Source organism: Suricata suricatta, chromosome 3 (assembly GCF_006229205.1).
Source record: "Suricata suricatta isolate VVHF042 chromosome 3, meerkat_22Aug2017_6uvM2_HiC, whole genome shotgun sequence".
Classification (NCBI taxonomy): Eukaryota; Metazoa; Chordata; class Mammalia; order Carnivora; family Herpestidae; genus Suricata; species Suricata suricatta.
The window spans coordinates 8,371,385-8,385,233 of NC_043702.1; the positions used below are offsets into that span (position 1 = coordinate 8,371,385).

General features: G+C 39.0%; 1 protein-coding gene across 14 annotated transcripts in view; it reads right to left on the bottom strand.

Annotated features, from left to right (window-relative positions):
* Nucleotides 1-13,849, bottom strand: part of SP140 (SP140 nuclear body protein) — a 66,925-nt gene that overhangs the window by 6,274 nt on the left and 46,802 nt on the right. For 13 of the 14 annotated variants that reach the window (XM_029933626.1, XM_029933630.1, XM_029933625.1 and 10 more), the window contains 6 exons: nucleotides 13,523-13,588; nucleotides 11,723-11,803; nucleotides 6,471-6,545; nucleotides 5,134-5,238; nucleotides 2,992-3,134; nucleotides 1,835-1,882 (listed from right to left, as the gene is read on the bottom strand). In XM_029933626.1, coding sequence (XP_029789486.1) covers nucleotides 1,835-1,882; nucleotides 2,992-3,134; nucleotides 5,134-5,238; nucleotides 6,471-6,545; nucleotides 11,723-11,803; nucleotides 13,523-13,588 — 518 coding nt within the window. The remainder of the gene's footprint in view (nucleotides 1-1,834; nucleotides 1,883-2,991; nucleotides 3,135-5,133; nucleotides 5,239-6,470; nucleotides 6,546-11,722; nucleotides 11,804-13,522; nucleotides 13,589-13,849) is intronic. The other variant, XM_029933629.1, reaches the window with a different exon arrangement.

Consider the following 13,849-nt stretch of genomic DNA (forward strand, 5'->3'; position numbering starts at 1 on the left):
AAATATAGAGGGAACTGAGGCTTGTTGCTAAAAAGTGTTGCACCCATTGATAAGGGTAGAACCTGTTGATAAGAAGTTGCAAGCTCATAGGGGTAATCTGAGTAACTATTTTATGTTATTTTTAATTTTAATTTTAATTTTATTTATTTTTTAATTTTTTTAATGTTTTTTAAATTTTTATTTATTTTTGAGAGACAGAGAAAGACAGCATGAGCAGGGGAGGGTCAGAGAGAGAGAGGGAGATACAGAATCTGAAAGCAGTCTCCAGGCTCTGAGCTAGCTGTCAGCACAGAGCCTGATGCGGGGCTCGAACCCACGAACCGTGAGATCATGATCTGAGGCAAAGCCAGATGCTTAACTGACGGAGACACCCAGGCGCCCCTAATTTTATTTTTAAGTAAGCTCTATAACCAACATGGGGTTTGAACTTACATACTGAGATCAAGAGTTGCATGCTCTACGAACTGAGCCAGCCAGGCATCCCTAACTGAGTAAGTTTTTACACCGGTGGAATGATACAGATGCTAGTCTTTAAAATACTAAATAGATCAAATAATAGTTTCCCTTTAGGAAATCCAGGGGATGAAATATCCCAAGGACTGAAAGGTCAAGCAATCCAGAACATTAGATAATCACATTCCCAGTGGAAGATGAAGTCCCATTGCCCATCTATGCCTGACCTGTCTTAGAAGTCTGTGAGTGTCTTAGATGGTCATTCCTACCTGAAGTATGTAAGAATGACACATCTCACCTCCCACTCATCATCAAGTTCTTATTTATACCCAATCTTGGAAAAACCATCACCTTGTCTTGAATCTACACTGCACTTAACCTGTTCATTTGTTGTCTACATAGCCCTCTTCCATTGAGGGAAGAATCACTTTTTCAGATGAAAGGAGGTATAGCTGAAAGGGTGGTGTGAAGGTAAGAATTTTCCAGATCAGCCCCGCCTGTATGATACATCAATCTCCCCAAAAATTCCTTCCCAACAGCACTGTCCTCAAGAAGGGCAACTAATTTCCCCTGAAAAGAGTTCTATATGATGTGTGTACATTTAAATGGAAGGTGAAAGGGAATTAAATAGATCGGAAAAGAAATATGCCTTTTGTTACTTATCCCATGGAATAATATGGTTTCATATACGCCCCAGAATAGACTGTCTACCAGAGAGGGGTCATCTGAATCATCACGAACAAACTTGCTCCTTCAGATTTCATCTAGGTTAGACAAGAGTAACAATGATTTTTTAAAAATCTGGATTTGAGGGGCACCTGGGTGGCTCAGTCTTTTCAATCTTGGACCTTTAATTTCTACTTAGGTCATGATCCCAGCATCATGGGATCAAGCCCCGCTTCAGGCTCTGCACTGAGCATGAAGCCTGCTTGAGATTCTTTCCCTCTCTCTCTGCCTCTCTCCCCATCTCAAACTCTCCCTCTTCCTTTCAAAATAAAACAAATAAATAAATAAAAGAGAGGTGCCTGGATGGCTCAGGCAGTTAAGCAACCAACTCTTGATTTCAGCTTAGGTCATGAGCTTATGGTTCATGGGATTGAGCCCCACATCAGGCTTCGTGTTGACAGCATGGGGCCTGCTTGGGATTCTTTCTCTCCCCCTCTCTCTGCCTCTCTCTGGCTCGTGCTCTCTGTCTCTCTCTTCCTCTCTCTCAAAGTAATAAATAAACATTTAAGAAAGTAGCAACTCTGATGTCACATGCTCAAAAAGAGGGGAGAAGAGTTGGAGAAAGCTTCATTATAATAACTGAGAACAAAATATAATTGTACATAGTAACATCCATTATGTGATGAGAACTTATAAAAAGTGACATAATAATCACCTTTCTTTTGCTGAAAGATTTTCTTAGAAGATTATGTAGAAATCCTTTCTGAAAGACAAAAAGATCCAAGTATGTGGTTACATATCTTTCTGCTTTGTGAGTCTTGCATTTTCAACCTTTTTCCTGTATATTTCTACCTGGGTGTCCCACTGTCAACTCAAAGCCAGGGTGGCTAAAGGACAAACCATCTCCCTCTCTTCACCTGCACTTCTCCTAGAATTCAACCAGTAGTAGAATTTCAAGCAATGGAACTTTAGAACTTTTTTTTTTCTCTCCTGTGTTTTTTCCCCCAAGTTTTAAGAGGTTTTCCTTCTCAATCTCTTTGACACCTCCCACTTCCTTTCCATTCCTGCCAGGGCCACTCATGCAGAGTCCATCGACCAAAGCAATTCAATCAACACACACTTATTCCATGAGCGCTGGGTATCAGACACTCTGGAAAATCTTGGGAACACAACTATGGACAAACCCTAGAGAGAAAAAGGGAATACAGGGAAAGATAAGCATAAAACAGTATAAGAATGGTCTTAGTAGTGGGCTCATGAAGCCTAAAGAAGAGAGACATTTGAGATGAGCATTGCAGGCTGAGTATAGGTTTCTTTGGGCAGAAAGACATGGAAATCATTTCAAGGTCTCATGGTTGTCTAAAATACTGTTTTAAATATGTCATTTCACACCTCAAATTTACTGATTTTTCACTGTCTATACTGTGAGTTTAAACTCCTTAGGCTGATATTAAATCCCTCCATAAACAACTCTAATTGATGGATCCTGCCTATCACACACAACCTGTCTACCCCAACCCACAGAGCTACTTTAGTTGCAGTTCTGGTTTTCATGCCATTCTTTCTCGGGAGTAGCCTCTTTCCATTTGTATGACTGGACACTGTCTTCTTTCAGTGCATTGCATGAAGTTGCCTGCCTGCACCTGAGTCACAGTAAACTCTCCCTCCTCCAAGCTCCAGCCTCTATCCAGGCAGAGCCCCCTTTCTAACATTGATGTGACATTTTACAGAGGTTATGAATGTGGGGCATCTCTCTCTAGGTAAGTGGATAAACTCAGGGACATCAGGTTTTTAGCTGTAACTCAACAAAAACTTGGTGAGCAAATAATGACATGCAACATGGAAAGTCAATCTGCTCCAGTCCCTGGATACCTCCATCAGCCACCGTAGGGGCCTCCTACCACAGCGCACACTCAGCTTCCAGTTCTTGGATCTCGCGTAGCCTCCTCTGATTTCAAATTCCTTGGGGGTAAACCATTTTCCATCCTCACTCTGTATACACCTCACCAAGGATCCTGTAAGACCAGAGTAAGTTGATTCTGAGCCCTCTTTGTCTTGAGAACTCTGATGAGCCCAATTTGGGCTCCAGATGCGTAGCAGGAGTCTTAGTCTTCCTTTTCAGCCTTCAGACTCCCAAAATCAGCCTGTAAGTCTCCTCAAAGGAGATTTCCTGCCTTGGGCAACATTTTTTAAAACTTCATGCAACAACAAGGTAATGATTACCATCAAAATCAACCTTTTAAAAGTATTTCAAAATCATCTGCAAAGGAAAAGCAAGTGAACCTGAAGGCTGAGAGGATTTCAATTTGCTGGGAGAAGAGAACAGGACAGAATCTCCAATGGCCCTTGGGTGCAGTGTGGGGGCAGAACCTCACGTTGAGACTGAGCTCAGAATGGCACCACCCAATATCATGCCACTGAACCTTTATTACAACCTTTTTTATCCAATGTAATGGCATTATTGAGCACAGATTTTCCCATACTTAAAATCAAGGGTAGCTGGTATTAAAATAATTATGGGGGCATGTAGGTAGCTCAGTTGGTTCACCATCTGACTCTTGAACTTGGCTCAGGTCATGATCTCACAATTCATGGGTTTGAGCCCCACATTGGGTTCTGCACTGATGGCGCAAAGCCGACTCAGATTTCTGTGTCTTTTCTCTCTGCCCCTCCCCCATGTGCGTTCTCTCTCAAATAAATAAATAAATAAATAAATAAATAAATAAATAAAGTTAAAAAATAATTGTGACGGGTTACCCAGTGGAAAATTAAACTATGCATAAAAGATAATCATATGCTAAACAGTATTTCTCAGCCATTAGAAAAACACACATCAAAACCACAATGAGATATCACTTCACACCCACTGGGATGGTCGTAATTAAAAAAAAAAAATCAGACAATAACAAATATTGGCGAGGAAGTAGAAAAATCGGGGCCTTCCTACATCGCTGGTGGGAATATAAAATCGTGCAATCACTCTGGAAAACATTTTGGTGCTTTCCCAATAAATTAAATATAGATATGGACCGGTGGTTGTACTCATGGTCTATAACCAAAAAACTGAAACCATTTATTCACACAAAACTTTATACACTAATATTCAAAACAGCAATGGTCATAATAGCTAAAAACTGGAAACAACCCAAAGTGATGAATGAATGATGTATATAGTGTATTCATACCATGAAATATATTATTTGGCAAAAAAAAAGAATAAAGCACTAATACATGCAGCCATAAAAGGGCACATATTAAATAAATCCACTTATATGAAATACCTAGAATAGGCCAGTTTATTAAGCAGAAAATAGATCAGTGGCTGCTCAGGGCTTGGCAGTGGGGTGAACTCGGAATGCATACTGACTGCATATAGACATGGCATTTGCTTTAGTGGGGGACAGACACAAATGCTCTGAGATTAGGTTGTGATGATGCTTGAACAATCCTGGGGAAATGCAAACAAAATTCATATCTGAATTATATACTCTGAGTGGGAACCTGTATGATATGGGACTGTATCTCAGTTAAGCTATTTAAGTATTTTGAATAAATCAATTACATAAACTAATTTGTTACTGCTATACCGTGAGGTAGGCTTTAAATTATTATCTCCTCTTTTATATGAGAAACTTCAAGCTCAGAAAGGTCTCTACGCTCTATTCTACACCTCCTGGCATATATGTGGCTGAGGTTTAGGCTTCCAGTTCTAAATTCTGTGCTCTTCTTGCCATATCAACACCCTGCCCTGGTGATGATCATCCAGAAGGGAGAGATGTCAAGGCTGAGGGCTACTTCCCTTTAAATTCTGATTTACTTCTTTTTGGTTCTTTGGGCATCCCCATGGACGCTTCCATGTGGGAGTGAGCACCTAATATGTATGATTTCTGAAGCTACAAACATAGCATCTCAGGGATCCCCCCTGGAGCCAGACTGCAGCCTCAGTTCCTTGACTGTTATGTAATTGACGTGGGTATTTCACATACCGCAATTCAAAGTAGATCTGGAACTCACCTTGTTTCAGTTTCTTCTTATATAACATCCCCTTCACCTCACCACAGGTCACAGGAAGTATTTGAGAGTGAAAATCCACGTTACAATCTGTGTGATTTCTTGACCCTGAAAGAGAAGATTTCTTCATTCCGCCACATTGTGCAAGTGCACACGCACCTCTCCAACCTTGTTGATTTTATCCTTATAAAGATATAGAGGTGCTTGGGGAAGTCTATTCCACAAATGTTTAGAGTCAAAGTCTTTCTTCTAAGACACAATGAGAATGCCTACCTCTATCTTACCCCTCAAATCCCACAGAAAACGAAATGCTTTTTTCAGAGAAATCAGGCTTTAGGAAAACTGCCTTACTCCCAATCATTTCAGCCTTGCTCGTTCTTCTGTGACAATGAAACACACAACAGCTTCCATGTTCTGAAGAGAGCTGCCCAGTCACACTATTGCACTGAAGTTAGGTAGCCAGAGACAAAGTGAGAGACTGAACTTACGTCTTCTTGATTGAGATCTGACTAACGGAGCAGACAGAGGGTGATGAATGCCAGGTTAACCTAAAGGAGATGAAGTCTGCCTTCTAGTCCTGTTCTCTGCTTTGCTTCATTTCTCTCTCATATCAGCTTTCTCTATAGCTATAGGAGGAGCTCAGGGAACTCTAGACTAATCTGCACACTGCATGAGGAAAGGCAGTTGGAGCCCAGACTCCACAAAATCAGAGGAGAAAGGTCTTCAAATGAACGAACTTCAAGGAGGATGTGGAGCTGGTGCTCTCCTTCCAGCCAAGGTTTTAGAGCCAAGATGGGAGGTGGGAGCTGTCCATGGTACAGTTTTGAGCCGGTAAACGATCAGAACTGTAATGAATTGAGGATGTTGGCCTAAATTCACTCTCTTGCTTTACAGATGAAGAAACTGAGGCAAAAGAAGTCAAGTGACAGTCCCAAGCCCACACAGTCAACAGTAGAGAAAGACACAGACTCCTAGTGATAATCACTCCAGGCCACCTGTGGTGTGCAACCTCTGATGCTTGATGTAGCAAGAGAAGGATCAGTTAAATAATTTGTGGGTTATATGGCAAAAGACAGTTTCCAGCTTGAACATTGTAAGTTCAGTGGAGACAGCATTCCTGCAGAGGCCCCTGAACCCATAAGGTCTGGTCACCAAGTTACTTGTTTATGGGATTATCATCTTTCCTCCCTGACATAGTTTGATAATGACTCAAATTGTATACATCTCTCAACAGCTACTAAAGCTTCAAAGCAATTAAGGAAGTGAATTTATTACTAAAATCACAGAGCACAGTAAATTAGCTGTTTAGTTACTGAAGTTATCTCCCTTTCCTTCTTTACCTTTTGACAAGACTCTTTTCCGTGGGGCTCTGTCACTATGAGTTGAGTAAACAGGACGTCTGCTTCTCCTTTTCCCTGAGAGAATAGAAAAATATAATCACTGCATGTATTAGTGCTTTCCAAAATTTCCAATTAAACATAACTTCCCCCCCGGGGCACCTGAGTGGCTCAGTTGGTAAGGTGTTTGACTTTAGTTCAGGTCATGATCTTACTGTCCGTAGGTTCGAGTCCCTCAGAGCCTGGATCCTGATTCAGATTCTATGTTCCCTCTCTTTCTGCCCCTCCCTTGCTCACTCTCTGTCTCTCAAAATAAAACAAAAACATAAAAAAAAATTCCCCAACACCTATCTAACGGATAAAGATATAATCCCTAGTTTTAAGATACCATGAATTAGATATCTCATCTTATGTTCACCTTATATTTTATTTGTCATGTCCCATATTAGTAAAACAAACAAACAAGTGAAATCAGCATTTCATTTATATCTCAAGCAGTTATGTGTTAAGTGCTTAATAGATGCCAATTGTACATCTACTAGTTGACTTAGTCTTTTCAACAAACATATGAAATCAAAATGATGATCACTGCCATTAAAAAAACTAAAATATTCAGAGAAAGTTGAGGCAAAAATTACAAAATTAAGTGAAAGTATTTCAGGTTTCTTCCTGTGGGGAAAAAGAAATGGAAGTTCTGTGAGGGCAAGTCTATGGGGAGCTTCACAGGTGAGACACGTCACACATCACTTTTGCATTTTGACAAAGATATTAGAATCTAAGGAACTAACCAGAAGGCTATCCTAAGAAGAATGGGTAGAATCGAGTCTTCTAAAATCTTAATTTCAAGTAGTCATTAAGGATTGACCTGGTAGATGTTGCAGCAAGGAATGGTCTTCTTTTAGCAAGTTTTGGCTGTGGATATGCATCTCAGTGTTTTCTATCATTCAAATGTGGTTTATTTTCTCAGGTGGAAAGATAAATTCCTTTTTTCCTCTTTGTGTTCAATGCCCTACCACCTGGTGGTTCTGGGTGGGGTTTTTTAGACCCCCATATTTTCTAGACAACTCAGTCCTAACTGCTGCAAAATGTCAGCAGGTTACAAGCATATCAGATTAGCAAAGTAAAAAGAATCTTTCTTTCAGTAAAACCTAAAATGGACCAATTGCTTGGTAAATAATTCTACTTTCTGGTCTTTAACATAAACAACTACTGAGAGGGTTTTCATGTCTTCAAGACCAAAATGGTCCTATGTACAAATATTGATAATTAGACCTTATCATAACATCAAACAAGCTACAGACTTGGAAGCTGTCACTCTGTTATAATTTAACCAAGATAATAGCAGTTCAAATGAGGAGTATATAAAGATTTATGAACTCAATCTAAAAGAATCTTCTATAAGAAGGTGGAAGACTTGGGTATTATTAGCCACGGGTTAATGAGAACTACTAAAAAGGTAGACATATGGTTCTCAAAAAGTCAGATTAATCTTTTTGCCCCCTTTTGCTTTCTCTCTCCAGAAAGTGGGATTGCCAGATCATAGAAGGTCATCCACCCAGGTATGGCTCTTTAAGGGCCTGCCTCACCTCCTCTCCACCCAAGATGCCAAAGTAGTTACGGACTCTCTCTGCTGCTCTCCCTCATCCACGTTCTGAAGGTCCATGCTCACAGTCCAGTGAGAAGAGATCCAGACATTTTATTCTTGCCTTTCCTATCTCCCAGTCAGGCTTGACACTAACACACTAATCACAGCCTTGGATAATCCAACAAATAGAGACTTCTTGCTTGCTCTCTCTCTCTCTCTCTCTCTCTCTCTCTCTCTCTCTCTCTCTCTTTGGTTACACCTTTCCTGGAATTAATGGCTATGTTAGAATTACCTTTCATCAAACTTGTAAGGCCTAATATTTTTAGGAAGAAAAAGGAAATACATTGAAGTCCATTCTAGTCTGTGGAGCTTTTGGTATAAGGAGATATGGATCTTAAAACCAACTAATTCATCATACAGCACTATTGTATTTTACTTTGAAAACACACTGACTAAGCAAGACAGGATTTAACTATTTTTGTGTTCCCAGGATGTAATACCCTTTTAATAATAAAATCCCCTACCACAAGCTCTAATATGGCAGTCAGAACATAATTTAAGGTTATTTTTTAATTGTTATGTTTAGTATTAATCTCTAATAGTAAGTGTGACAAAATTTTAAATTCTTTCCTGTTGGATCAAGATGTGGCTTATATATACAGTGGAAGACTACAGGACAATGAGAAAAAATGAAATCTGGTCATTTGTAGCAACGTGGATGGAACTTGAGGGTGTTATGCTGAGTGAAATAAGTCAGGTGGAGAAGGACAGATACCATATGTTGTCACTCATATGTGAAACAGGAGAAACTTAACAGAGGACTACGGGGGAGGGGAAGGGAGAAAAGTAGTTAAGGAGAGGGAGGGAGGCAAACCATAAGAGACTGTTAAATACTGAGAACAAACTGAGGGTTGATGGAGGTAAAGGAGAGGGGAAAATGAGTGATGGGCATCGAGGAGGGCACTTGATGGGATGACCACTGGGTGTTATATGGAAATCAACTTGACAATAAACTCTAAATAAAATAAAATAAATAAAAATTTAAAAAAATAAATTTTTTCCTGTTTTCCCAAAGTTTTAGTAGAAGTCTCAATAGCTGGGAACAATTCACTAAGTGCTAAAGAGGGTAACTAACTGTCCCAGTCCACCCAGGACTAAGAGGTATCCAGGATACAGGATTTTCAGTGGCAACGCTGGGAATATCGTGGGGTGAACTGGTCACGATAGTTTCAAGCAATTCATGTCGGAAGGCAATGCACCAAACCAGCTATGTGACCATACAAAGTACTGGTGGAACAGGTTACCCAGCTCTAGCTCTTCACTCGTATCCAGGCAGCAGAAGAATTCTGCTGAATTTTCTCTCCCAAGAAGTCAGGCACACACCACATTGAGAAGTTGATGAAAGAATCTTGTGGAGGAAAGAGATAGTGACTATGTACCCTGAATTCCCAATGTTATCTCAAAACTGCCTTTGTCACGTGAGACACTTCCATATTCTTATCTCACTTGTCTCATCCATTGTCCCTAATCCTGGAGGTGCCCAAACCAGCAGCTCTTGAGTAGGGGGAGAGCCAACAGAGAACGTGAGGAAAATTTGATCATGTCACCTCTGTACTGCAGATGCCGGAGACCAACGTTTGTTCAGGCTGAAGGAGGGTAAGTACTTTAAAATGGAGAAAACATTGAAGTTTTAATGTAGCCTAGAAAGGACTCTCAACTCCTGGAAAGAGAATTTCACTCTTGTGACAAGGAAAAAGAACACTATCAGACATGCTCAAGATAAGAAAATCTCATCTAGAAAGTAGACTTGAAAGAGCAGTGAGAAAATAAACTTGCTTTCCATTTGTAATTTACCAAGTCTGGTCATTTTAATAAGCCAATGATGTAAGGTACCATGAAAAGCAGATAAAACTCAAGAAAAGGATTTTAGGTCTTGGGCAAATAAAAACTATAATACAAATGCAAACAATATATAACCTTGGCTCCAAATGGGTTTGCTTTCTAGATTTTGTAGCTCTCAAATTGACTGGTAACTTTGGCAAGTAAAAAATTAAGGAGAATCGACCCAGCAATAGCATTGCTGGGGATTTACCCAAGAGAGACAGAAATGCTGATGCATAGGAGCACATGTACCCCAATGTTCATAGCAGCAATGTCAACAATAGCCAAAACATGGAAGGAGCCTAAATGTCCATCACCTGACAAATGGATCAAGAAGATGTGGTATATATTCACGATGGAGTACTACATGGCAATGAGAGGGAATGACATATGGCCCTTTGTAGGAAAGTGGATGGACCTTGAGGGTGTCATGCTGAGGGAAATAAGCCAGGCAGAGAAGGACAGAAACCATATGTTTGCACTCATAGGTCTAGCAGGAAAACAAGAGAGACATAATGGAGAACCAGGGAGAATGGAGGAGGGAGAGAGAGTTGGGGAGAGAGAGGGAAGCAGAACTTGAGAGACTATTGAATGCTGAGAATGAACTGAGGGTTGGGGGGGAGGGGGAGGGGGGAAGAGAGGTGGTGGTGATGGTGGAGGGCACTTGAGGGGAAGAGCACTGGGTGTTGTATGGAAAACAATTTGACAATAAAATATTTTTAAAGAAAATAAATAAAAATAAATAAAAATTTAAAAAAAAAGAACAAGGAAAACTAAATAATTATTGTCAATATGCTAAAAATTTATGTTATTTGCATCAAAGGAATATTAATATTTTAGACTTAGCCTTATTTTTAGGGACGTGTATGATGCACTTACATTTTAGTTTGAAGACCAAAATAAAATACTAGTATAATAGAGTTCTTTTTATTGGTTTCTCAAGAAGCCATCAGATATCATTTCAGACCCTGAGGAGTCATTTAATTTGTTAATTTATGACAATTGAACATGTCAGCTTTGTACTACCTCTGTGACTTGCGTTGTAACATCAAACTACTTAAAATAAGTGATGAAGCTTTCTGTGGGCAGCTGCCGGAGTGGTTGAAGCTCACCAATCGGAACATCATAAAGCATACTAACATCATACTAAAGACAAGTGATTAGATGATCATGGCATTGAGATCTGCTTTCACTGTGTCATTAACGATACTTCTTTGGTATGAAAATTCATTGCTCTGTAACAGAATGGAGTTTGATATCTTCTCTGAATTTTCAAAAGAAATTTATTGACTTTTGATGCAGATTTGTGTTAATGAAACATTTTGTTTTTCAGTGTTTAAATATAAAATATTCACTTGTATACTTCCTTTTTTCCAAAATCTGAAATTCCATTATGTACGGGGAAATTTTTTCTTTATTAAATGATAAAAGTCTAAGGGGCATGGATTGTACCTAGAATGTGATGCAAATTCTCAGGATTCTCATGAATCTTTCTTAACTAACTGTTTAGATTATTATTTTTAAATGAAACAAATAAAAATATTCCTTTTTATATATATGTAGGCAAAATATGTGATGGACATTTACAGTCTATTTAAAAAGTTATGATTCTCAAACATAAATAAATAAAAGACAGATTAACCAAAGTATACAATAAAACTGCAAGAATTTAAAAGGTGATTAAAGCAAAAAAAAAAAATTAAGGAGAATCTATCTATGTTCCTCAAAACCTTAGCAAAATTTGTATTGGCCTATGGGACCAAATGTAAGTGGCACAACTTTATCTTACCCCTGATCTTGGCAGGTTCTTGCAGATGCTTTTCCCCCTTTTTCCTCCTGGAGACCAACTGGTCAGTAGTGTCGCTGGTATCTAGGGGATAAGCAGGGGAAGATACAGAGTTGGACAAAACAGCAGTTGATATGAGAGACCAAAAGCAAGTGAGCGAACACCAGATTCAATTCTGAACCCCCTTTCACCATTCACTCCAACGAGAAAGCACATTAATGGTAAGGGATCTCAAAGAGACGTTTAGTACATGCTCCACTTTTAAGAGAGAAGACTTTTAAATTACATATAAGACTTCATTGTACTTTGGAAAGAAATGGTTTAAATTTTTTATATGTATACAGAGACCTAAATGAAAATGTTATAATAATTAAATCCAAAAAGTTGGCGTTTTGAAAATAAGTGTTTTAAAATGGATGCAACCACTCTTTTTTCTTTCTAAACAAAATTGTACACATTCACCAACAGGGATGCCATGTAAATTGACAAGAACATAAGATATATAGATTGGTGAAAATTAACAAATTTTAATTGGACTCTGAAATCTTACTATATGGATCTGGTTCAAAATTGGCTATCATATGGAAAATGGGGTCTTACTCTCATTGTCTAAAAGAAAAGAGTTCTTTATACCACTACTGGAATAAACAAGATTTCATGGATCCAATTAAAAGTAGTACATACAGGGGCATCTGGGGGACTTAGTCAGCTGAGTGTCTGACTCTTGGTTTCATCTTAGGTCATGATCCTGGAGTCATGGGGTTGAGCCCTGCATTGGGCTCCATGTTGAACATAGAACCTGCTTGGGATTCTCTCTCTCTCTCAAAATAAATAAATAAACATTTAAAAACAAATAAATAATAAAATATACAAAGACAAAAGGGAGTATGCTGAATAAGTTAATTATGGCTCTCTCTAGAATGGTGATGTTTCATACAATTTTTATTTTCTAAAGTTCCAGTCATATATATATGTATTACTTCTTTGTAAACTTGATTTTATTTTTATTTAAGAGAAAGAGAGCATGCATGTGAGTTGGTGGGGGCGGGGGGCAGAGCAGGGAAATGGCAGAGATGGAGCGAGCGCATCCCAAGCAGGCTCTGTGCTATCAGTGCAGAGCCTAATGTGGGGCTTGATCTCACAAACCATGAAATCATGATCTGAACTGAAGTAGAGCTGGATGCTTAACTGACTGAGCCACCAAGGCCACCCCTTTTACTATTTATAATACTTTTTCATTACAACTGAACGTGTTTAATATTTGCAATGTACACACATGCATTTAAAAACACAAATAAAAATATAAACATCACCTATCATATACAACTGCTGCACATATTTTTATTGATTAACATCTCCTGATTTTCCCCTATATGTATATCTATGTCTCTCTCCAGACAGGTAGATAAATATGTGCAAATAAGAATTTATAGATACCTGAAAACACATTTGTGTAATTACATGTTTTTGTTTCTTACCACATATACACATGCACACACCTACACAGTCTGCTTTTGCATTTAGCTTTCTGTGGAACATCTTACCAAATTAATACAAATTTCTTGGCCCAGCAGAGAAGCCAGATATTAAGAATGGCAGTGTCTCCCTGAATCATTTAGCTCTGGGTGATTACATGTTAGAGAACTAAGTCATTTTGTGGAAGCCACTATGTTTTCGGGCTTCTCTGTAACCGTGGCTTAGCTTACGTCCTAATGACGCCACCACTAGGAAGCAGCCAGGCCCCTCAGGAGGTAGCAGCCCTACAGGGAGACGATAAACAGGACCTTACACTCAAGTGCTTACCTTTTTGGGGTATGTTTCTCTGCAGTTTCCTTTTATGTCTTGTCCAGCAATGGCCTTTCTTTTTTCCTTCGAACAAAAGAGAATAAAGTTAATCATTCAGAGCTGTAAATACAATTCTCCAAGTCATATACGTTGGTAGTTTTCAGGCCACAAGAACAGGGCAAAATTCTTAACTACGAGCACAGCAGTGTGAGGCAGATGGCAGAGTTACACTTTATTCTGCACAGACTTGGGAGACTATAGGAGATGACCTTCCTTTGAAAATTGAAAACAAAAACAAAAACAAAACACCACTAAAATTGGAAAAGAAATTCTTGCTGGTGCCTT